The 23,044-nt window shown below is 39.8% G+C and overlaps 1 protein-coding gene across 2 annotated transcripts; it reads right to left on the bottom strand.

Moving 5' to 3' along the window:
- Positions 1–2,529: 2,529 nt before the first annotated feature.
- Positions 2,530–21,266, bottom strand: nras (neuroblastoma RAS viral (v-ras) oncogene homolog). 2 transcript variants are annotated; one of them, XM_012962817.3, is made up of 6 exons: positions 21,101–21,266; positions 14,740–14,867; positions 12,126–12,304; positions 8,485–8,644; positions 7,149–7,272; positions 2,530–6,297 (listed from the first exon to the last, which is right to left on the bottom strand). In XM_012962817.3, exons 2-5 carry the CDS (start codon positions 14,848–14,850, stop codon positions 7,153–7,155), a joined length of 570 nt encoding a protein of 189 aa, XP_012818271.1. In that variant the 5' UTR covers positions 14,851–14,867; positions 21,101–21,266; the 3' UTR covers positions 2,530–6,297; positions 7,149–7,152.
- Between the last annotated feature and the right edge of the window lie 1,778 nt (positions 21,267–23,044).

Below are 23,044 nucleotides of genomic sequence, written 5' to 3'. Positions count from 1 at the left end.
GAGAAGGCCAATAACCCAATAATGGTAAGAGATATGAAGAAAAAGTCTTTTTGCTCTCAGAGATACTCCAAGGTTAGTACGAAAGTCATTTAGAGCCGGTGCTCACCTCACTTTTTTGGGATCAAGCACCAAAAAAAAAAAAAAAAATTGTTTTTGAGCGACACCATGAAACAGTTATTAAAACAGAAAAAGAAAAACACTGGTACTCTTTTGAAGATTTATTTTTATAAAAATGACATGTCTACTTAATATTTTTGAACTGAGCCCTGAGGAAAGTGTTCTATTCAGAGGTTAAAGGGATTCTGATTTTTATAGTTTTCTTTGTATTTCTAAATTACACTGTTTACGTTGCAAATAATTCACTCTACCATTTAAAATTGCATTGCTGTGTAAGCAGCCATCTTAGTGCATTGTGTCTGAGCTTTCAGAAGGAGACAGTACTGCACAACAGAACAGACACCAATCGCACAATACAGGTTTTGTCCTGCCTGGTTGCTTGTCTCATGTCTACCCCTAGGTAGTGAGCACTTTTGCAATGCAATGGTTTCTTGTTTTGATGTCTACAATGTCTCATTGTATTTAATATATTTGGGGCTAAAGTTCTTACTGCTTCTCACTGTATTAAATGTATTTGTTGTACCACTACCCAATGTCTCTCACTGTATTTAATGTATTTTGGGTGCCACTACTCCTGCCCCTCACGTATAATGTATTAGGATGTGGAGTTATTGTTTATAGAAGTCAATGTACCATTATTTACTTAAGTTCATGCTGCATGTAAATAGCTATATCTCCTTAACTGTACAAGATAATGTCATATGGGACAGTGTATTGTAGCTGCAGAGAAACACCTGACGTCACCTTAAATTACTGGGAGGCAGTTTAAACTGTCTTGCCTGTTTAACACTTACTAAAGTTCAGGCAGCTGAAACTTTCAGCAGAGTTGTCAGGGAGCTGCTCTGGTGTTACCTGCCCACTGTTCTGCTGATTGGCTGCTTGGTGTGAAAGGGAGGGGGTTGATACCACTTCAACTTGCAGCGCAGCAGTAAAGAGTTACTAAAGTTTATCACAGCACAAGTCACGTGGCTGTGGCCACCTGGGAAAGCATTACAATAACACTTTAATAGTGTGGTTTAATAAATAAATATTATAGCACAGAAATGAAAACTATTTATCCTGTTTAACGGAGAAAGAAAGGTAAAAACTAAGTAAGCTTTATCAGAAAGGTGTATGTAAATACAGCCATAAGCACTCACAGAAACGCTGCACTGACTTCTCTGTCAAAATAATTGTTATGTCTGTAATTCATGTGCCATGTGCCAGACACTCTCCTTCTTCCCCCCCCCCCCCCCCCCCTTAGGAATGTGGATCTGAGCCAATCAACAGGAAGCTGACTCATAGGGGCTGATTTACTAACCCACGAATCCGACCCGAATTGGAAAAGTTCCGACTTGAAAACGAACATTTTGCGACTTTTTCGGCGTCTTTACGAATTTTTCGTTACCAATACGATTTTTGCGTAAAAACGCGAGTTTTTCGTAGCCATTACGAAAGTTGCATAAAATCGCCCGATTTTTTCGTAGCGTTAAAACTTACGCGAAAAGTTGCGCCTTTTTCGTAGCGTTAAAACTTAAAAGGTGCGAAGTTTCGTGTAAGTTTTAACGCTACGAAAAAAGCGCAACTTTTTGCGCAAGTTTTAACGCTACGAAAAATCGCCAGATTTTACGCAACTTTCGTAATGGCTACGAAAAACTCGCGTTTTTACGCAAAAATCGTATTGGTAAAGAAAAATTCGTAAAGACGCCGAAAAAAATCGCAAAAAATACGAAAAAATCGCAAAATACCGATCATTACGAAAAAAACGCAATCGGACTCATTTCGACCCGTTCGTGGGTTAGTAAATGTGCCCCATAGTCTTACTAACTGAGCATGTTCACTTGGTCTCGTTCTAGGAGTGAGGCATTATGGGAACTTTCTTTAAACAGCTCAGCGTTTTTTTTTCCTGTCTGGCTTCTGATCATCTGAACAGGTGAAATATGGGGAGACTTAAGGCCACTATTGAGAGAACTGAAGGTATGCCTGCAGCTTGAGATTAACTCTTTACTAGCCTTTCCTTCTCCTTTAAACTTACCACAATAAAAACTCATTATGGTTTTGAAACATCTAAGGGCATTTTGAAAACACCATATAAGTGAAAAAGAGACCATAGCTGTATGATGCTTTTAAGCAACATATTGCTTACTGGACCAAAACAAACAAAAAAAACACCTTGAATTTTGGCTTTTTCCCTCATTTGCTTAAGTACATTGTAGTTCTACAAATCCAATGGAAAAGCCAGATACTTATAAAATAAAAACACATACAGTCTTTAGTCTACCAAAGTTTCCATAAACAGCAGTGGCCTTTTCTTGGCAGTAGCATATTAATTCCACGTAAAACTCTTAGTAAAAAGATAGATATGTAAGTAAAAGTGACACGGTTTTAACTGGTATAAAGACCCCTTAATAACAAACATCAAGCAAATCGGTATGTTCTCATTCACAGACATTTTATTTCATAGAATTCTTTAGTCTTGGGGTGCCTAAACGGCAGATCTGGAGTTTCAGACCTGTAGATCACAGCCATGCAGGACTGCCCAATAACAATTCCATAATCCCCCTTGTAAAGGATTCCAATTATTCAGATAAAGCAATGCTTTGAGAACTGGGTGTTCTTTACTTAAACCCAACACCCTTTTCCCTTCAGTTTAACACAATGAGGTTACATTTTTCCATGGCAGTGTAATGCTTGAGGTGGCTGAGTTTGATGCAATAATGTCACTAAACATAGTCCCCATATCACTTTTTGTGGGTGCTCCCTTCTGTAGTCCATAAAACCAAGAGTTGATCCATTGTGCTGTCACTGTAACAGACTGCTCTCCAGAAGGAGATACATTTCAATTTATCTTCCTAATGTCCTCAAACACCATCATCACAAATAGCATAAAATGAAAGGTGATGGTGCAATGCCTTAAGTGCAATACAAAAGAAGAGTAAATGCAATAAATGGTCTCATTTAAGACATGAAAATGAATATTTAATAAATGCTTTTAAATAAACCCTAGCATCATTTCCAACATGAGAGGATGTAACCTGATCATTTATCAGTTTGGAGACATTTAAGCTTATTTGCCAGCACAGGTGCCAAACTGCACGAGGGACCTACCAATAACTACCAATCAGCAGTTAGCTTAATTTCAGTCTACTTAAAGGACAGGTACCACCCCCCCTCACAAAAACAATCTTTTAACACCTTCCAATCTGGTTGTTAAAAGGTTAATAGTAAGGCTACCACATCCCCTTAATTGTCTAGGATTCTTTCTCCTCCTCTAACCTACTCAGCCCCCTCCCTTGGGAATTTACAATTGGTTACTGGGCGTGCTCACTTGCAAGCTAAGGTAGTGAATTTTCTCAGCTCAGATTACTAAACATGCCCCCTCCAGTCTAGCCACCAATGAAGAGATGGCATTGCTGGTTCCCATAGAAACTCTGCTCTAGGTCTGATGATGTGTCACAGGGAAAATGGCCACGGTATGAAAGCTGATATTAGTTTTAGGAAAACGTGATTGTGCTAGTGAATGGAGGGGATATATGCAGTACAAATGATACCATTTTGGTGGAGGAGATGTGCATAACTTATATACATGGTAGGAAAATGAGGGTTTACATGTCCTTTAATGTACTGTAGAAAATGAAAGCCAAGATCTGATTGTTTGCTAAATGTGATCATAGCGTGAAATTTCACACATTAAAAAATAGTCTCTCAATTGTTTTTCTTACTTTCTGCTTTGTGAGAGAGTTTTCACAAATGGCAACATTTAGCTTTAAGAGGCAGTATACACCTATAAACATCTTTGCTGACCATGAGCACTGTTAAAACACTAGGCTGAATGCATTTTCAAGTGAAACATTTTGAATTGTTTGCATTTATAAAGCGCTGATGACAAATTGTTTTGTTCTTCACCGAACCTTAAACATGGTAATCAGTGATAAGAATCTCTGCATAAACAAACCCCTCTCTTCCCAAGGCAGCAGCCTTTGTTAGGCTCTGAGATAAAGAGTAGCTTATTATACACATATGATTTTATCTATGGGCTGGTTATTTGTTTTACTAACGTATATTGCTAAAACAGTGACTTGGCAGAGCAAGAAAATGGAACTAGTACATTTAAAAAAAAAAAACAAAACAAAACCATAGATGTTCCTTAAAGGGGACGGTACTGTGTGAAAAACAATATTGTGCCAATGAATTGTACTCATCTAAACATAGAAGGAATGTGCTTTTAAAAAGTAGTGTTTCTGGCTGATTTACTGAAAATTTCTTTCTTCAAAAACCCCACTAATCCCACCGATCTGTTCCACTTTCTACTGCCTCCTTTCCCAGGCTGTGCAGAGGGGCCGGCAGCACTCAGCACACTGCACTGTAGAACAGGAACCAATCAGCAGCTAGGCTGACCTGATAGGGAACTGAAGCTCGTCTTTGCTTGTGTGACTGCAGGGCTGTGATTGGCTACTCCCCTCCTACTGTGCTTCTGGCAGGGACCGTTGTAGATTGTAAGCTCTTTTGGGCAGGGCCCTTTTCACCTCTTGTATCGGTTATTGATTGCCTTATATGTTACTCTGTATGTCCAATGTATGAAACCCACCTATTGTACAGCGCTGCGGAATATGTTGGCGCTTTATAAATAAATGTTAATAATAATAATAATAGGACACCCCACATTCGAAATATGGACAGGGACCTAAGGGAACCAATAGGGAGCTCCAATAAAGGGCCAATTTTTACACCAAAGTAAAACCAGCACCATATATTATTCATAATTGCCTACAAGATTCAATTTTTTTTTCCTGTATACTATATGTCTCCTTTAATTAAATCAATAGGCAAAAGGTATAATTTTTAAAAAGAGGTTACACTTACCCTTTAAGAGCAAGCTGATATTTTTAACAAACACAATCCTGGACTATTCGTACAGAAGTATTGAAAAGAAAAATGTAAAAATTTACTAGAATAAAAATGAGTAATTAAAGCTTAAAAAAAAGTAAGTTTAAAAAAACATGTACTGAATACATAGAAATACTTCCCATTTAATACTAAAAAATGGAAGTTGGTGACCTTCGTCCCTGGACCTAAATGCAATTTTCAACAATTGAGTGGGACATGAAATGGTTTTTAAAAGCAGAAATTATTTTAAGGTGCAATCACATATTCAGAAACACCACCCCTTTGCCCTGGGCCATGCCACCCACTGTGCTACCTGCTACTAAGGATTCGGAGCATGTTTTTAAGCATTTCACAAGGTGGGGGGGAGGTGGTGGTGGGGGAGTCAAATTCAGGCACAAACTGCTGACAGTGGGGGTGATAGGGTGGGTGACTCCTGAAAAATGTTAGTTGAAGTCTGGATTATTTCTAGTTGTAAATATGCAATACAGAATATTTTCGGTGTGTATTTTTCACATTAAATTGGCTTGTTTACTTACATATTACAGCCAAGATGATACACTTTTAAGGCAAAAAGGTCATTTTTAAAAAAATCTTTGGTCCTTGATATCTGTCCTTAATTTCTATTTTAATTACTACATTCATTTGTTGCATTCAGAAGGGTAACCCAAACTTCCAGAGTTACAAAGAAAGAACTGAAACCACTGCTCCCCTTCTCTGTACTGAAGAAGCACATACTTGATTGCTATTCAATTGAATATATATTTGCATAAAACACTGTCATATTTATAATTACTGGAATCTTGGTTTCCTTGATTAATTATTGTTCCACTGGGGGGGAAAAAAGGCAACAGCACATTTGGTTTTCATTTTTAGGGTTGTCTGTTAAGACAAAGATAGCCCTTCAAATTGGCCTGAGAGAGGTTGTTGAAAACAGTTTGAATTTTTTGCATCCTGACCTAAGTAAATAAGAAATGGCATAAGAGATGCTTAAAAATTCATTAAAACCATGAGATGAGAGCACATTCCCAAAACAGTAAGACACTGGGCAGTCAGGTAATGCTCCTTCTCACTGCTTGATATTAGATGTGTTACCACAAACAATTCCACTTGGCCGTGTCTTGTCCAAAAAACATAACCAGCGCCTAGTTTGCCCTTTAGTTTGGCGAGTACTTCCACAGGTTTAAGTACATGTTCAGTGATCCGACCATGGGTTAAGGAGGTAAGTGGTATTGAAAGGTGTTGATTTGATAGCAGTTGTATCTTGTGCGAATGGCTTTTGGAAAGAGTGGGACTCTTCCATGGGAAAACAAGAGTCTGGGGAAACAAAAGTAAAGTCTGAAAATATTGTCTGTATCTGGCCTGTCACCCCTAAATTATCAGCTCTATCTTCTGGATTCAATTAATTTACTATTAACAGAGTAGATTGATGGACCAATAAAGCTGGCCATACAAGGGCAATGGTCTGAGTTGGCAGTTTATCACACCTGTGTATGGGGCCCCCAAACAGGCCTGTCTGCCCGACAGATATCTGGTTGAATATCAGCCAGATGATGTGCGTTAATGTGGTCTTTCCCCAACGGCCTCTATCCTATAAATGTGATACAACTGTTAAGCCCCAGGGCTAAACAATCGCACATTCCAATATTGCCTTGTGGGTATATTGGGGAAAGATCCACTCATTTGGCGACCCCACCAAATGATCAGATCTTTCTTTGTATGGCCAAGTTTTACAGTCAGATTTAGGTTTAATGAATAATGTGTTTTTTTACCCCAAAGGAGATTAGCATAATGTACTGAAAACAATGACTAAATATAATGCACTCCATGTAGATAATTTTAGGTAAATGGCATTTTCAAGTTTATAAATTATGTAAGCCTCCCTGATGTTATCACATGCTCGTTGCACTGAGAAAATGGACATTTATTACTCACTGGTCAGTGAGTGATCTCTCTGAAAACAAGGCACAATTCAAAGGTTTGCTAAATGTTTTATTATATCTACTCAGTTAAGATATTGGGATGGGGTGAGTACATTTAAAATTCATAAACCTAACTGAAGTACTATTTAACACATCAACTGCTTCTATGAAGGTGATGAATGATCGCATATTGGCACCATTAACAATCATCAGCATCTACTAAAGAGCACATTCAAAAGCACCCACCTGGTTACATAAGCTTGCAGGGGATTCGAATACATCCTTGATTGTTATCTTCACTGCTGTCCAATTTCTTCATTCTATACTGATGAATTTCTCTAACCAAGGTGTAAAATGCATCTTCTACTCCCTGGAGTGTGGAAAAATACCAACTCTCTGTAATAATTGTATGTAAACAAGACCAAACACAAGTAAAATAGTAAAATCACATTACAAAGAGACCATTAAGCTTTTAAAAAATTAAAAAAGAAAGTAAACAAAGAAGTCGTAAAAAGTGATATGTTGTGTGTGTATATATTAGAGAAGGGATGTTGGCACTCATGTTACTAGGAGATAGTGTGCCTGGGTGCAGTTCTCCAGTGTGTCAATGTATATTCGGTGAGCAGAATCCGCATACAGAGGACTTGGAAAAAAGTTTAGTGATTTTATTAAATGGCAGAGAACTAACATTTTGGCTGGAACCCCAGCCTTTGTCAAAGTTACACAGCAATACAACAAAACCCATATTTACCATATCTGGCGGGAACTCAAGACAGTGACATGACTACATGCGTGACATATACACCAGACTGTGACGTGGTAACACTCACTAATTATGTATGGTTACTCACTTGTAATTTTCGGCTAATAACCATTTGTTATTATGACAATTGTATTGTCTTACAAATTAATGTTTTCTATTTGTTTAACACTATACCTGCTGTCTCTTTGCATACCTCTCTTAAGAAGTTTCCTTTATTCGTTTTACCTGCATATATGGTATTCTTTATCACTACTCCTTTTTTATTATGTTATATCATTTATTACTTTTTCTTTTTTACATTTTTCCCTTTTCCTTTTTGACATATATAAAAAAATTGTTTCTTACATTACGTTTGTGAGTGTTACAATGTCACAGTCTGGTGTATATATAACACACGTAGTCACGTTACTGTCTTGAGTTCCAACCAAACATGGAATATATCGGTTTTGTTGTATTGCTGTGTAACTTTGAGAAAGGCTGGGGTTCCAGCTGAAACGTTAGTTCTCTGCCATTTAATAAAATCAATGAACTTTTTCCAAGTTCTGTATTTATATATTATATATATATATATATATTATACACACACACACACATATACATACAACAACAAGCATAGAACAAGCACCACATTAGCTCAGATTCTAGAGTAAACAGGCATCTTTATGCAAAGATTACTACTGAGTATTAACATTAGTGCTGCAATCTGTATAACTGGTATTAAGGATATTTATGTCCAGCTACTAGCAGCAGTTACTCATTTTCTTGTGTAATATATCCTCCATTTCTTCTGAATGTTTGTAACATATGATATTTCCATGCCTGTCTTGTCTTTGCCGAGGTCTCGATGAAAGGGATTCCATAGCTTCTGGCAAGCTCTTGGGCTTGCTTGGTATCCACAGTTCTGCTTGGCAAATCACATTTATTCCCAACAAGAACCATGGGGACATCATCTGAGTCTTTCACTCGTTTTATCTGTTCCCTGTATTAAGAAATGACCATTATATAAATATAATTCTTTCTTATTGTGTGGCTAATGCAAAATTCCTATGCACCAGCTTATGGTGCTATCAAAAACCCTAAAAGCATTCACACACAGAGGCATAATTATCAAAAAGTGAAAACACAGCTTGCCACAACTCTAACGCTCTTTCTGTTCAATTCTATGGAAATTTAGAGGCTCTACTGAAGGCATCCCTTTAAAGGCATTTTACTGCCAACAGATTTGCCGCATTAGTGCCACCTAGAACAATATATTTATTCTGCAGAAAGCATTACCATACCTGAGTAAAGAGCCCTAGAAGCTTTCTCCGTTTGCTTAGGACAGCAGCTGCCATTTTAAATAGCTTCCTGCTCCAGCTCTAGCCGTTAGAGCCGAGATCACCCTATGGGAAGGAGTTCTTAGCATTCTTATGAAGGGGAGAGAGCTGCACAGACTCTAGCCATGGGAATTAAGGATGTTTCTGAGAGAGGAATTCCTCTAACATGTTCACAAAAATGGAGACAAGATTCTTTTGATAGACGATTCAGTGCAACATTTCTGTGAGTGTTTATGGCTGTATTTACATAGACCTTTCTGATAAAGCTTACTTAGTTTTTACCTTTCCTTCTCTTTTAAAGCATTTTTATGGCTTTCTGCCCAAAGGCTTTCTATATGACATCCATTAACCCAGCCAACCACAATTTTGCATAGAAAATTATTTTTCAAAAACATGAAACTAGATGACTGTGTTATTCTATGGTTTTTAATTTTTAAGAAAAATTATACAGTCATGGCCAAAATTGTTGGCACCCCAGAAATTTTTCCAGAAATCAAGTATTTCTCACAGAAAGGTATTGCAGTAACACATGTTTTGCTATACACATGTTTATTCCCTTTGTGTGTATTGGAAGAGAACAAAAAAGGGAGGAAAAAAAGTAAATTGGACATGATGTCACACAAAACTCCAAAAATGGGCTGAACAAAATTATTGGTACCCTTTCAAAATTGTGGATAAATAAGATTGTTTCAAACATGTGATGCTCCTTTAAACTCACCTGGGGCAAGTAACAGGTGTGGGCAATATAAAAATCACACCTGAAAACAGATAAAAAGGAGAGAAGTTCACTTAGTCTTTGCATTGTTTGTCTGTGTGCCACACTAAGCATGGACAACAGAAAGAGAACTGTCTGAGGACTTGAGAACCAAAATTGTGGGAAAATATCAACAATCTCAAGGTTACAAGTCCATCTCCAGAGATCTAGATTTGCCTTTGTCCATAGTGCGCAACATTATCAAGAAGTTTGCAACCCATGGCACTGTAGCTTATCTTCCTGGGCGTGGGTGGAAGAGAAAAACTGATGAAAGGTTGCAACGCAGAATAGTCCGAATGGTGAATAAGCAGCCCCAAACAAGTTCCAAAGAAATTCAAGCTGTCCTGCAGGCTCAGGGAGCATCAGTGTCAGTGCGAACTATTCGTCGACATTTAAATGAAATGAAACGCTATGGCAGGAGACACAGGAGGTCCCCACTGCTGACACAGAGACATAAAAAAGCAAGACTACAGTTTGCCAAAATGTACTTGAGTAAGCCACAATCCTTCTGGAAAAACGTCTTGTGGGCAGATGAGACCAAGATAGAGCTTTTTGGTAAAGCACATCATTCTACTGTTTACCGAAAATGGAATGAGGCCTACAAAGAAAAGAACACAGTACCTACAGTGAAATATGGTGGAGGTTTAATGATGTTTTGGGGTTGTTTTGCTGCCTCTGGCACTGGGTGCCTTGAATGTGTGCAAGGCATCATGAAATCTGAGGATTACCAAAGGATTTTGGGTCGCACTGTAGAGCCCAGTGTCAGAAAGCTGGGTTTGTGTCCGAGATCTTGGGTCTTCCAGCAGAACAATGACCCCAAACATATGTCAAAAAGCACCCAGAAATGGATGGCAACAAAGCGCTGGAGAGTTCTGAAGTGGCCAGCAATGAGTCCATATCTAAATCCCACTGAACATCCGTGGAGAGATCTTGAAATTGCTGTTGGGAAAAGGGGCCCTTCCAGTAAGAGAGACCTGGAGCAGTTTGCAAAGGAAGAGTGGTCCAAAATTCCCGGTGAGAGGTGTAAGAAGCTTACTGATGGTTATAGGAAGCGACTGATTTCAGTTATTTTTTTCAAAGGGTGTGCAACCAAATATTAAGTTAAGGGTGCCATTAATTTTGTCCAGCCCATTTTTGGAGTTCTGTGTGACATTATGTCCAATTTGCTTTTTTTCCTCCCTTTTTTGTTCTGTTCCAATACACACAAAGGGAATAAACATATGTATAGTAAAACATGTGTTACTGCAATACTTTTCTGTGAGAAATACTTTATTTTCTGGAAAAATTTCTGGGGTGCCAACAATTTTGGCCATGACTGTATATACCTACCTTGAAACAGCCAAAGGCTATAAACAGACAAAGCTATTATCTCTTCATATCAGGATAATAATCTGCTGCATGTGCCATAACCACAGATTGTAACTGGTTATTCCTGAAGTTATGGAACATGCATGATATATCTCAAGCCCCCGCATTTTACTCTAGAAGCATTCTAGAAGCATGCAGCAACTTCACAGAGAGAGTCTGGCCTGAAAATTCTGGTGGCTGTGCCATTAAAAATAATCCTTTTACAAGTGGACAGGATTATTGTCTTGTCCTCCTCAAAAAATTGAATCTCTACCGATACAGATTCTATAATTAAAATAAATATGCATTTAAAAAGCTAGTGTCTTCCAGAGAGCTTCTGCTGCCTTCTATCTGCCTGTCCGTTCACATGACAAGGGGCACAGGGCAGATTTCGGCATGAAAATATATACTAAAGATAGGGCAGTAGGCATTAAAATGGCATGTGTGACACTAGCCTAAAGGTCCCCATACACTATAAGATCCGCTCTCCCGATATCCCCCACCTATGGGTGGGCGATATCGGGAGAATCCAGGGTCAAACGATCGAATTACAACAACGGGCAATGGCAAAGTCGGTTCGGGGACCGCATCAACCAGCCGATGCGGTCCCCGATCCGACCAGATTTTCTAACCTGCCCGATCGAGATCTGGCCGATTTCAGGCCAGATCTCGGTCGGGCAGGCCTGTCGGGAGTGCCTGTACACGGGCGGATTAGGAGTTACTATCGGCCCGTGTATGGGGGCAAAAAACCTAAAGCAAAGAATTTACAGAAGTCTGGAAACTCATTTCCACTGTGTTGGTAATTGATTTATTACAATATGTAAATGTGTTGTAAACAGGGGAATGTTGACACTGGAGTTCTCTAATATGTATAAAAATACTCCCGTAGTGAGTTCAGCCCCAGTAAGACAAAGCCCATACTTTCTTTTCTATCCAACATTCAATCCAATCTAAAGAACAAATTCCACCATTACCTTCAGCAAACAAAGCATGCAGACTGTAAAGCGTAAGTGTAAGGCCAGATTTTTACATTTGTGATTTACCTGTAGGCATTAATATCAGCAAAGGATTTGCTGTTATTAATAGCAAATACACACAGAAATCCTTCGCCGGTTCTCATATATTGGTCACGCATGGCACTGTATTCCTCTTGACCAGCTGTGTCTAAGATATCCAACAGGCAAGTCTCTCCATCAATCACTACCTGCTTTCTATAGGAGTCCTACATACAAAGAACAAAAAGGCTTTAAAAAACAAACATCATACAAGTTACCCACTGGAACAACACACAAGTTACTGGAACTTCTCTACGTGGCTTCTTCTACAGCACAGTTTTTCCTTTACTCAATATTATGTCTGTATTTGCTAACATAGCTTTAAAGTATTGACATTTTATACATATGCCTGGTAAAAAAAAACCAAAGCCAATAATATGGTTTTATTTTTCCAGTTCCTATAAAAACTTAAAATTTAGTGGATATGTGAAGAAAGAGAAACCAGAAGAAGAGCAAATGTTTTGTATGGCTTTGTGTCTGGTTCTAATAGCTGCTATCAGTTAGCAATCATACTAAAGTGAACCTTATAATGCATTTGGTCAGACATAGAGCTGTAACATAGTTTTACACCAATAGGCTGCCGCTTTACAGGAAATGTTATGAACTGTAGGTCAGCAAGAGACTGTCAAGTATATACTACATGCACTCTTCAGTTCACCTTCCTTCCAAAGCCAATTGTTGTACGTTTAATTTAAAGGGCTGAACTCATCAGAAAATGGAAGATTGGCCCTCCACAACTTCCTGTGGAAACAGCAGGGAGGGAGGGGTTCAGTTGTTATTCATTTCGAGAAAATCCTATCCTGTCCAGGGATGAAGCTAAAAAACTAAAAAGCATTATTTTCTCTGTTTTTTTCTCCAAACCAACCAGCTCTGTTAGAGAGAAAACAGCTATAGCTGAATTGCATCATGCAGCACCTCGCTACAAATTTAAGGGATACCAGCAGTAGCAATATAAAATCAGCAACAAGCATATACAGGTATAGGATTTATTATCCAGAATGCTCGGGACCTGGGGTTTTCCAGTTAAGGGATCTTTCTATAATTTGGATCACGATATCTGGTATAAATCATTTAAACATTAAATAAGCCCAATAGGATTGTACTGCCACCAATATGGATTCATGCAGCTTAGTTACCATTAAGTACAAGGCACTGTTTTATTATTACAGACAAAAGGGAAACCATTTTTGAAAATTAGAATTATTTGCTTATAATGGACTCATAAAAAGTATTTGCTCTCTTTCCAGTTATCCCTATTTTTGAAAATTTTTGACATGCTGATCCCTGCTTCCTGGCCAAATGGGAAGTGCCACGGGTCAGCCAGCAACACATATTAATGCTCTAAGGATGATGGCACACAGGGTGCAATGGTACCCACAGAAAATGATTAGGCTTTGTCATCCACAGGATATAAAGTGCGCCATGTACCATCTCCCTAACATGTACCAATTGATGGTGTTAATTGAAAGCACCAACATACTTGCTGCACTTTTTATTCAGGTGGAATGGAAATCCATTCAGGTAGGTTAGCAGCAATTTATTTTATGGAAAATGGAAGTGGTGTTGCCTTATGTGAAATGTGCAGTCGATGTGTGTAATTGTCCTAATAATAATAATTGTCCCTTCACAGTCAGTAATCTGTTGCACTACCTTTAGATGCGCTTACTACAACTAAATGCTTCCTGTAGCTTGTACCCAGGATTTCACAGTCGGGAAACTTGGCTAAACGACTGCCATGTATCAGGATCACAGAAAAAAATCCCCTAAAAAAAGCCCCAGTGTCACACTGTTACATCCAGGCCTTCAGTATGCCTCTGGCATGCCCTAGGATTGGATGTTTTATATTGTCTTGACTATTCTCAAAAGTAATTTTTATGCCCAAAATTTTCCTAAAATTTCCACAGAAATCAACCTCTGACCAAGCTGGGCCTTGTGTTAGTACATCTGGTAATCCTAGTTTTGGTAATGAGTGGGTCAGGGGCATAATATGGAACCTTACAAGTGCTACATGTTTGACACATGCTGCCATGAAAACTCAGGATTGTATTTTGAAAAAAGGGACTTGTTAACAAAAATCACTTGTTTCTTTTATATTATAAAAAGTCAAATATTTATTTTGCCTATAGGATTTCATGAAAAAATGTCAACAAAAAGCTGAACAACCTTTAAGTTTGTGAGCTTTCACCTGGTTTTAACATTACATTGAATATACTTGGTTAAATTTGTTTGGGCCATCCAAAAACACAATATAACACATAAATGTTTACACTATGGCAAAGAGTGATCGTAACTATGTTCACCTGACAGTAAATATTCCATACCCCTGAATCAGATGGGTACTCTGGTCAGTGGACAATCTGAAAAAATGGCACAGGGAGTGGAGACATATCTTCATAGAGTAGCAAAAAAAAAATCAAAAAGAAAAACACTTATTCAGTCAGTTCTGACGCAAGAGTAGAGCAATCTAACCCAGATGTCATTCCCTGACAGGTAAATGAATGTAAACATACATACATACATATGAGTGTGTGTGCATATATATATATATATATAAAATGAACTTATTTCTACAATGTTTCTAATTAAAATACTACTATTTTACCTCAATAGTAGGATCATATTCGTCTACAAAATGGTTCTGTATAAGCTGGATTGTTAAGGCACTTTTTCCAACACCTCCTGCTCCCACCACCACCAGTTTATATTCCGTCATTTCTTCACAGTCACACCCTAAATTGAAAAAGAAAATGGTTCATTGTAAGTAGTTTCATGTGCTTTTATTATTAATATTTTTGAGACAAAATGAATCCTGAGACACCTGACAATATGCAGGTTTTTATTTGTGCTTGAAAACAATGTTTACTAAACTTAGTAAAACTGAGCAGTTTTATTACATATTAAAAATATCAGTCACATTTGCGCTTTCCTATTGAAGTGTCATGAAACAGTTAAGGATACCTAAGTTTGCCCACAAAGCAGGAATTTTGTGAAGCTTTATATCACAGATTCTAGATCTATAATAAATTAGTTACAATTTGCATTATAACATATTATAAACTGTAACCTTGTAATTTTTCTATGCTTCACTGAGAAGTGAGGCTAAAAATAATAGCTCTCAAGAAATCAATATGAACATCCCAAGCACCAGGCTTATTGCATTCACCCCAATGCCCAAAGACAAAATCATCAGCATTCCCAAGGCTGCCATAGAAGACATTTGCTTATGTAAGTAGCTATTTAGGTGGCATTACTGGTTACATGCATTAGATGGATAATGATCATTTTAACGGACAGATTCAGCACCCAGTGTAACATATTTGTATATATAGTATATTAGTGCCAGAAAGTGAGCTATCAGAAGGAAATTTCCTTCTCCAGCCATATGCCATGGGTTACAGGTCACAAGGTAACAGAGTGGTGTCAGTGAGACAGATTTGTAGTCTTAGGGGCTGATTTACTAAGACACGAATTCCAACCGAATTGGAAAAATTCCGATTGGAAAACAAACATTTTGCAACTTTTTCGTATTTTTTGTGATTTTTTTCGGTGACTTTACGACTTTTCGGAAATTATCGCGACTTTTTCGTTACCCGTAGGTGGGGATATCGGGGGAAAAGTCGCGCCTGTTTCGCGCAAGTTTTAACGCTACGAAAAATCGCAACTTTTCGCGCAAGTTTTAACGCTACGAAAAAATCGCCAGATTTTGCGCAACTTTCCGAATGGCTACGAAAAACTCGCGTTTTTTCGCGCAAATCGTATTGGTAACAAAAAAGTCGCGACAATTTTCCGAAAAAAATCGCGAAATACCGATCATTACGAAAAAAACGCAATCGGACGCATTCGGCCCGTTCGTGGGTTAGTAAATGTGCCCCTAAGTCTAAAGGTCCCCATACACTATAAGATCCGCTCGCTTGGCGATGTCACCAAGCGAGCAGATCTTCCCCCGATATCCCCACCTACGGGTGGGCGATATCGGGGAGTTTGAAGTTTAAAAAAAAAAAAAATCCGATCGTTTGGCCCTGGGGCCAAACGACCGGATTATATAGGCGGCAATGGGGCAGTCGGTTCGGGAACCGCATCAACGAGCCGATGCGGCCCCCGACCCGACTGAATCTTTTAACCTGGCCGATCGATATCTGGCCAATTTCAGGTCAGATATCGGTCGGCCAGCCCGCTCGTTTCTGCCCCTACACGGGCAGATAAGCTGCCGAGTCGGTCCAAGGGACTGATATCGGCAGCTTCTATCGGTCCGTGTATGGGGGCCTTTAGGCTGATGTCCCATGGAGAGTTTTAGTCGCCAGCAGCAGAGATCTATTTCGGCATACTAAATCTCTCCATGGGACATCAGCCTTAAGCGACAGTGGAGGGGACAAACGCAACCAAGTGCAGTAGATCAGCACAGCAGCAGGAACTGAAACTATACCAAGCTGCACTTAAATGGACCATTAAAGCCTCACACCAGGAGTTTAGTAACAGCAAGGAGCTGCTTTCTTACCACCATAACTGCAAATTGTGGACTTTGGAACTACACAACACATCCTTTTGCAACTCACCAAGATGTTATCCTAGAAGCTAGCAATAATCTTTCAAAGATAGACACTTCCAATGACTAAAGACTTTCCCTATGAAAAGCCAAAGCTGCACAGAAGCCAGGGAACAATATTCAATTGATCATTCTTTTGTGCAGTTGCCATAACTAAGGGGACACACCCTTCAGACATTTCCTCCTTGAGACTCACATTCCATTTACACAAAACTGCAGGAATCACATCTGTACACAAGCACTTTTAATGTAATACAAACGCTAAGGAAATAACGAATGAGGTCTCAGAGTTATATTCATGTATTACATTTATATAGAACATCACACAGACAGTCCATGCAACACTTTTGTGATAAGAGTATTTTTTTAACCTTTATAAAAATGCAGACCCTTTCACGGTCTTGCTGAAAAATATTTAATAGAGGAATTAAACCCCCTTCCACTGACTTAGACAGTGTTCCCAGTGCATACTCCTACATGCCACTCTATAACCCCACTGCCCCATGGTACCTTCTCCCAAACATAGAGCTGAACAGGGGTAGGAGATCAATGAGCAAGAAAATCCTCACTGGAACAGAAGCAAGGATAAGCTTCTAATGCACTTGCTCCTCATGGCCAATTAGTGATGTGTAAGTTTGGCCTTAGGTCAGGGTGGGTTAGGGCTGAAATTTGAGTGTCCATTGTGGGCTCGGGTTGCGTGCGGGTCAGACTGAGGAAGAATGCTCCTTCCTTCTTCAGCTCCAGAATGTTACCTGTCTTGGAACCTATCACCAATTTCCACCATGGAACAAGGGAACACAGTTCTGGAGTCCAGGTACGGGAGGCAAGTTCACTTGGGGGTGGTTGTGGTGATGCAGTTGCAGAAGGGGCTGGGTTCTGGGAGTAACAGTTAAAAATGTAAAGGGGTGATTTAGTTGACATTTAAGGCAAGGACACACGGGACATACTGTAAGTTTTGCGTTAGTTGGCGGATATCAGTTGCGTGTGCCTGCACCCGGGTGGATTTTAGTGCTTCCAGGTGCAGGAACAAGTAAGAGAAGCGCACAGGAATATTATCAGCCTGCGAATCCACCCTGTGTGCTTGCCCTTGGGGTGATGGCAGACAAAGATTAGTTGCCTGTGGTAAAGCAGATATACTAATATTCTGAAAATTCATTCCTGCAAGGCATCTTTAGGCCACTATATGAAGCGCAAGCGAGGTTGTTTTCCAGCCAGTGTTTTACATTAGGCTAATGTCCCATTACAGATTAGTTGCCCACCTACGAGTGGGCGATATCGGGTGAATTTGGCCCTGTGGCCAAACAATTGAATTATAACGACAGTAATGGGCGCAGTCGGTTCGGGGGCCACATCAATGAGCCGATGCCGTCCCTGATCCGACTGAATTTTTAACCTGCCCGATCGATATCTGGACGATTTCAGGCCAGATATCGGTCGGGCAGGCCCGTCGTTGCTGCCCCTACACGGGTCGATAAGCTGCCAAATCGGTCTAAGGGACCGATATCGGCAGCTACAATCGGCCCGTGTATGGCCACCTTAAGGGCTCTGGTACACGGGGAGATTAGTCGCCCGCGGCAAAACTCCCTGTTCGCGGGCGACTAATCTCCCCAAGTTGCCTTCCCTCTGCCATCCCACCGGCAAACATGTAAGTCGCCGGCGGGATGGCAGACGCGGCGGCGCGATTTCGTGCAAATCAGCAAAAAAGCCTCGCAAGTCTTTTTCGCCGATTTGCGCGAAATCGCGCCGCCGCGTCTGCCATCCCGCCGGCGACTTACATGTTCGCCGGTGGGATGGCAGAGGGAAGGCAACTCGGGGAGATTAGTCGCCCGCGAACAGGGAGTTTTGCCGCGGTCGACTAATCTCCCCATGTACCAGAGCCCTAAGATGGCACAGTGCATGTCAATTAGTTCAGACAATAAATATTTGTCAAGCCCTCAAACACACAAAAGTCCAGTGTCAGCCACAGTCAGATAAAAGTCACAATATCTGAAAACAATGTTAAAGCTGAAAGCTCCTCCCAACCAGTTTATCAGTAGCAGCACAATTTACTAGCCTCAGAGCCATTTCTTGTCTAATCGCCACCACAATTTGTTGCTGCAACTGTGTTTTCCATCACCACAACTGGAGTTTTAAAAAATCGCAGTGACTTATCGCCTCGTCTGTCTTCGCCCTAAGAAACAACAAATTCACCTGTATCTGTGTCTTGCCTGTGCCTAACTGACATAACATACAGGCTTCTCTGAAACCATTTTGGTGGCCATTGCTTGAAGTCTTTACAACTTTTGCTGGTTAATCAAAAGCAATGCACATGCCACACAAGGGTCTGCACTAATATCTCCACTAATATCTTGCACACACCTGACCGTCAGAATGTATTATAGGAGATAATGCACAAAATACTGATAAATGTAAGGATATTAAAAGTATCCTTATTCGTTAAGTAAAGATGATCTAGAATCCATAATGTCAATTCCATGGACTCTATGTGCCCTGGTTACGTGCCACCCTATGGGTCACTAACAAAGCTGCATCCCCCATTTAAAAGGGCAAGGAAGCCCCTAAAACTAAAATGTGGGCAAACAAATGTCTGCCATTACCTCTTGCCAGACATTACAGTTATTCTGTTAAAAACTTTTTTCCTTTTTTTTTTTTTTTTGTATCGATCCAGAGTTTACATATTCAAAGAAAATTGTGGCTGTCATATTGTTTTTGCCAATCTAATCCTGTATAGCTCTGTATACATGGTGCACATGAACAGGAATTCAGGTGGATAAGCCCAAAACTCACTCTTCTTAATGTACCTTAACAGTTGACTAAGACTCAAGATGAGGGTTTCCTAGGCCTTTAAAGGGTTAGAGTACAGTGTCCTATATAAAATCGCTCAGTCTGGAACCTTTTACTGTTATACAGTCACACCTCAATGGCAACAAAGTCATGAATATCCTGTAAATTATACCCTTTGCAGCTATGCTTAGTGATGTCATCATTAAAAGCTGGTCCTTAGTGATGTCATTTAGGTGTAATGACTCACTGAAACTAGTGTATTATAAGAAATAATGTACCCACTGTTTGGCTACTGCCACAAGGGCCATTTCTCAGCCTGCAGATAAAGAAAACTCATATATATATATATATATACACACAAATACACACTGGAACAAGGACAGCACTCCTAGGATTGAAAGAATTGTGAGCAAAATAATAGAAAAAATAGAAAGGTTTATTACTTGACATTTCGGTCTCACACAGAATCCTTCACCCTATGCACTGCATGCCCATTCCACAATAAAATTTAATTTGGCATGTTAATAGTTAATTTATTAATTATTGCTAAGGGCCAGAATTGGACAGACAAAAAAAAAAAAGACAGTTTCTGCTTGAGAAATACAGGTTGAAATACCTGATCTGAAAATGGGGAACACAGGCTGATGGATAAAGCTGTTCATAATTTCTAATCTTTTTGAAAGAACATGTACAGTGTGTTGCACTCTGGACCAATTTTGTCCAACGTTTTACATGGAGTGTGCTATTGTATCTATCACAGTACATGTCTGGATTATAATAAAATGATACAGTCCAGCTTTAGATCATGTAAAATACAGGCTGTACTTTATGAGCAAGTAGGCAGGACATACATACAAGTTTTAAGCTTTGCCGAAACTTTAGGGGATTGCCCCCTAAAAACAGTTTTTTTTTTTCACACAATAAAAGAAAAAGTCCTTTTAGGAAACTTTCCAATATTCATTAAACAAGCATTTTAAATGGTTTCACTGTTATTTTAAATTGGAATTGAAAGCAGCATCTGTCTATGTACATTTATTTCTGGTTCTGACTTCTGAACCAATGTAGCAGAAGCAACCGATTAACAGGCCAGGAATATAAGCAACCTACTACATTTTCATGAAAGTCATACTGAAAGAATAGAAAAGGGATAAACAAGCACTGCATTTCACTGCATTTAAAGCTAGCTGTAAAACCCTTGGGAATGTGTTATTTTTGTTTAGAAAACGAGTCTTTATACAGTAAGAAGCTTAGTTTAACACCAAATTGCTTATTGGTTGTTAAGATATTTTGGACTGTAATGGGCTCAGTTTAACTGGATACCATTTTAGTCCTGTAGAACAAGCGCCATGGCAGCTCCCACTCATTAAAGTAACTAGGATAGGGTACACGGCACCTTCACAAGGTCTGGTGAAATAAACTGAGAAAGTCATTTTTGGAATGAAGATGGCACGTTTATAAAAAAAAAATGACTATGGGAAAATGTCAGAGCAGCGTGAATGTAACGTGATACCCATGACAGCAGCAGTGTTGCTCTGTCACTATACTCCCAAATCGCTAAACAAGTCCATTGCTTTATAAGTGCCCTCCGGCCGCCCGTAACGTATAATAATTGATTCATAGCATCAACTTCACTCACCCGCCTCACAAAGTTACTGAAACCCCCTACCAGGTCCATGCACCAGCCAGTCTCACCGAGTCCCAGAGATATCCCCTCCCTGCTAGGGCGCACCCTCCTCTCCCTCTACAAACTTCCGCATCCAGAAGAGAAAATATCGCGAGAGTTTACTGTTCTCGATCTGCGTTCCTCCTCTCAATTCCAATAGCTTCCAGCGTGCAGTTTGCACGGTGATATTTAGTGCAAAGGAAACAATAATATTGCCACAAAAAATGAGTCCAGCGTTAGTCCTCGAGTTGTAAAAACTAATACACTTAAACAGTACTGACTGTACTAAAGTCGCATGTTAAATGCAAAATTGTGGTAACTGGAGAGCACTTTGTGACCAGAGAGAGGCATAGGTATGGCAAGAGCTTCAGGTTATCCTTGTTGGCACCATCTCTTGCACTTATGGTATTATGTCTACCTGGTCCCCTGCAGCTTCCTGTCTTATCTTTGAAAGGAGTGGAATCTGCCTGTCATCATGAGAGGCATTTGCCTGTAAAAAAGCTTGTGAATATATTGATCTACCCTGTGTGCACAACAGGGCCGCTGCTGGCCAAATGGGTGCCCTAAGCAGAAATTTACTTTTGTGCCCCCTCCCCCAAATATTAAGTAAGTAAAAATAAAATACTAAAAAAAAAACACCTACTATAGGGGCCCCACACACTGCCCCCAATAGCCCCCATAGATTGATTGAACTATCCGGGACAGCGGGATGCGCTATAAAAACCGGCGGGACAGTGTTGGGGGGGTAGGTTATAATATATAAAAAAAAAAATTTTTTTGGAGCAGCTGGGATGGTGCCCCCCTGTGAGTTGGTGCCCTATGCAGACTGAGTACTCTGCTTATAGGGAGTGGCGGCCCTGATGCACAATCCCAGTCAGATTCTATTCCTGTCAGGGACTGAACCCACTAGTTGTAAAAGGCCATACTTGTGTTTTCTTCACAAGTGTGAAATGCTATTTGTGACGAATTATAATAGAAATATGGTGGTTATAACAGTCTCCCTCCCCAGAAACTTCTGGGGGGGCTGTTATATCAGTAAAGCCAGCCCTGATTAATAGTGACCCAGGAATCTTGGCTTCACCTGCACCGTCTAGCTGCCTTCTGTCATGCTTTCTGCTCCATTACATCAGATGTTGGAGGACTTCATGCAATGATACTATATATTGTAATGGAACAGAACCAAGTGTTAATGTGCTGCTAGGCAGGTCTGGACTGGGATATAAATTCTAGCATTTACCAGAATCCCAAGATGCCAGCCCGGGCCTGCTCTCATTGATGACTTATTTCTAGAAGATGAATTTATTGGCAATAGCCAGCTCACTTTATGCTGTACCTAGAGTGATAAGTAACATCAAAGCATTTGCTCCTTCTTGGGGCACTGAGAGGTGCAGTGTGAACTTGTGAGCTAGGGTTGCCACCTTTTCATTTTCTTAAATCTGGACAGGGGTCACATGATGTCAGGGGGGCTTATTGTGACATCTATGACACAGTGATCGGCAAGTGGACAGTCACCGTGTCATCCAAGGAGAGTCCTATCTGGATTTGCTAATAATGAATTCCTTTAGATTAAATGGCTAACCCCATGGCTACACAGCAATTTAGGGATGGGGCAGCCAAGGATATTTGTCACCAGTGGGAAATTTGCGCTATCCACCGGCAAACAATCTTCCTAAAATACCTGTCCCTTCACTAACATTTGGATCTCCACAGGCAAAATCATTACCTGCATCTATCTGGCTCAATCCCAATAAAATGCGATTTTTTTTCCCCTTAAAGTGAGCCAGATCACAGCATGCAATGTTTTTTTTTTTAAATACGCCTATCTAAATGTTAGTGAAGAGACGTATATTTTAGGAAGATTTGTCGCCCGCAGTACTACAGATTACCCTTCAGGCAGCACTTAAATATAGAGATATA

This window comes from Xenopus tropicalis, chromosome 2, assembly GCF_000004195.4.
Source record: "Xenopus tropicalis strain Nigerian chromosome 2, UCB_Xtro_10.0, whole genome shotgun sequence".
Lineage (NCBI taxonomy): Eukaryota > Metazoa > Chordata > Amphibia > Anura > Pipidae > Xenopus > Xenopus tropicalis.
Note: the sequence above shows the minus strand (reverse complement) of the source record. Positions and strands in the feature narration are given on the sequence as shown.

What these genes read in the sequence shown, in the direction of transcription:
- nras (XM_012962817.3), bottom strand. Translation starts at nt 14,850, where the DNA reads ATGACGGAATATAAACTGGTGGTGGTGGGAGCAGGAGGTGTTGGAAAA. An exon ending in GCTGATATTAATGCCTACAG is followed by an intron (nt 8,645 to 12,125) that starts GTAAATCACAAA and finishes TTCTTAATACAG; the next exon opens with GGAACAGATAAAACGAGTGA. An exon ending in CCTCGGCAAAGACAAGACAG is followed by an intron (nt 7,273 to 8,484) that starts GCATGGAAATAT and finishes TCCACACTCCAG; the next exon opens with GGAGTAGAAGATGCATTTTA.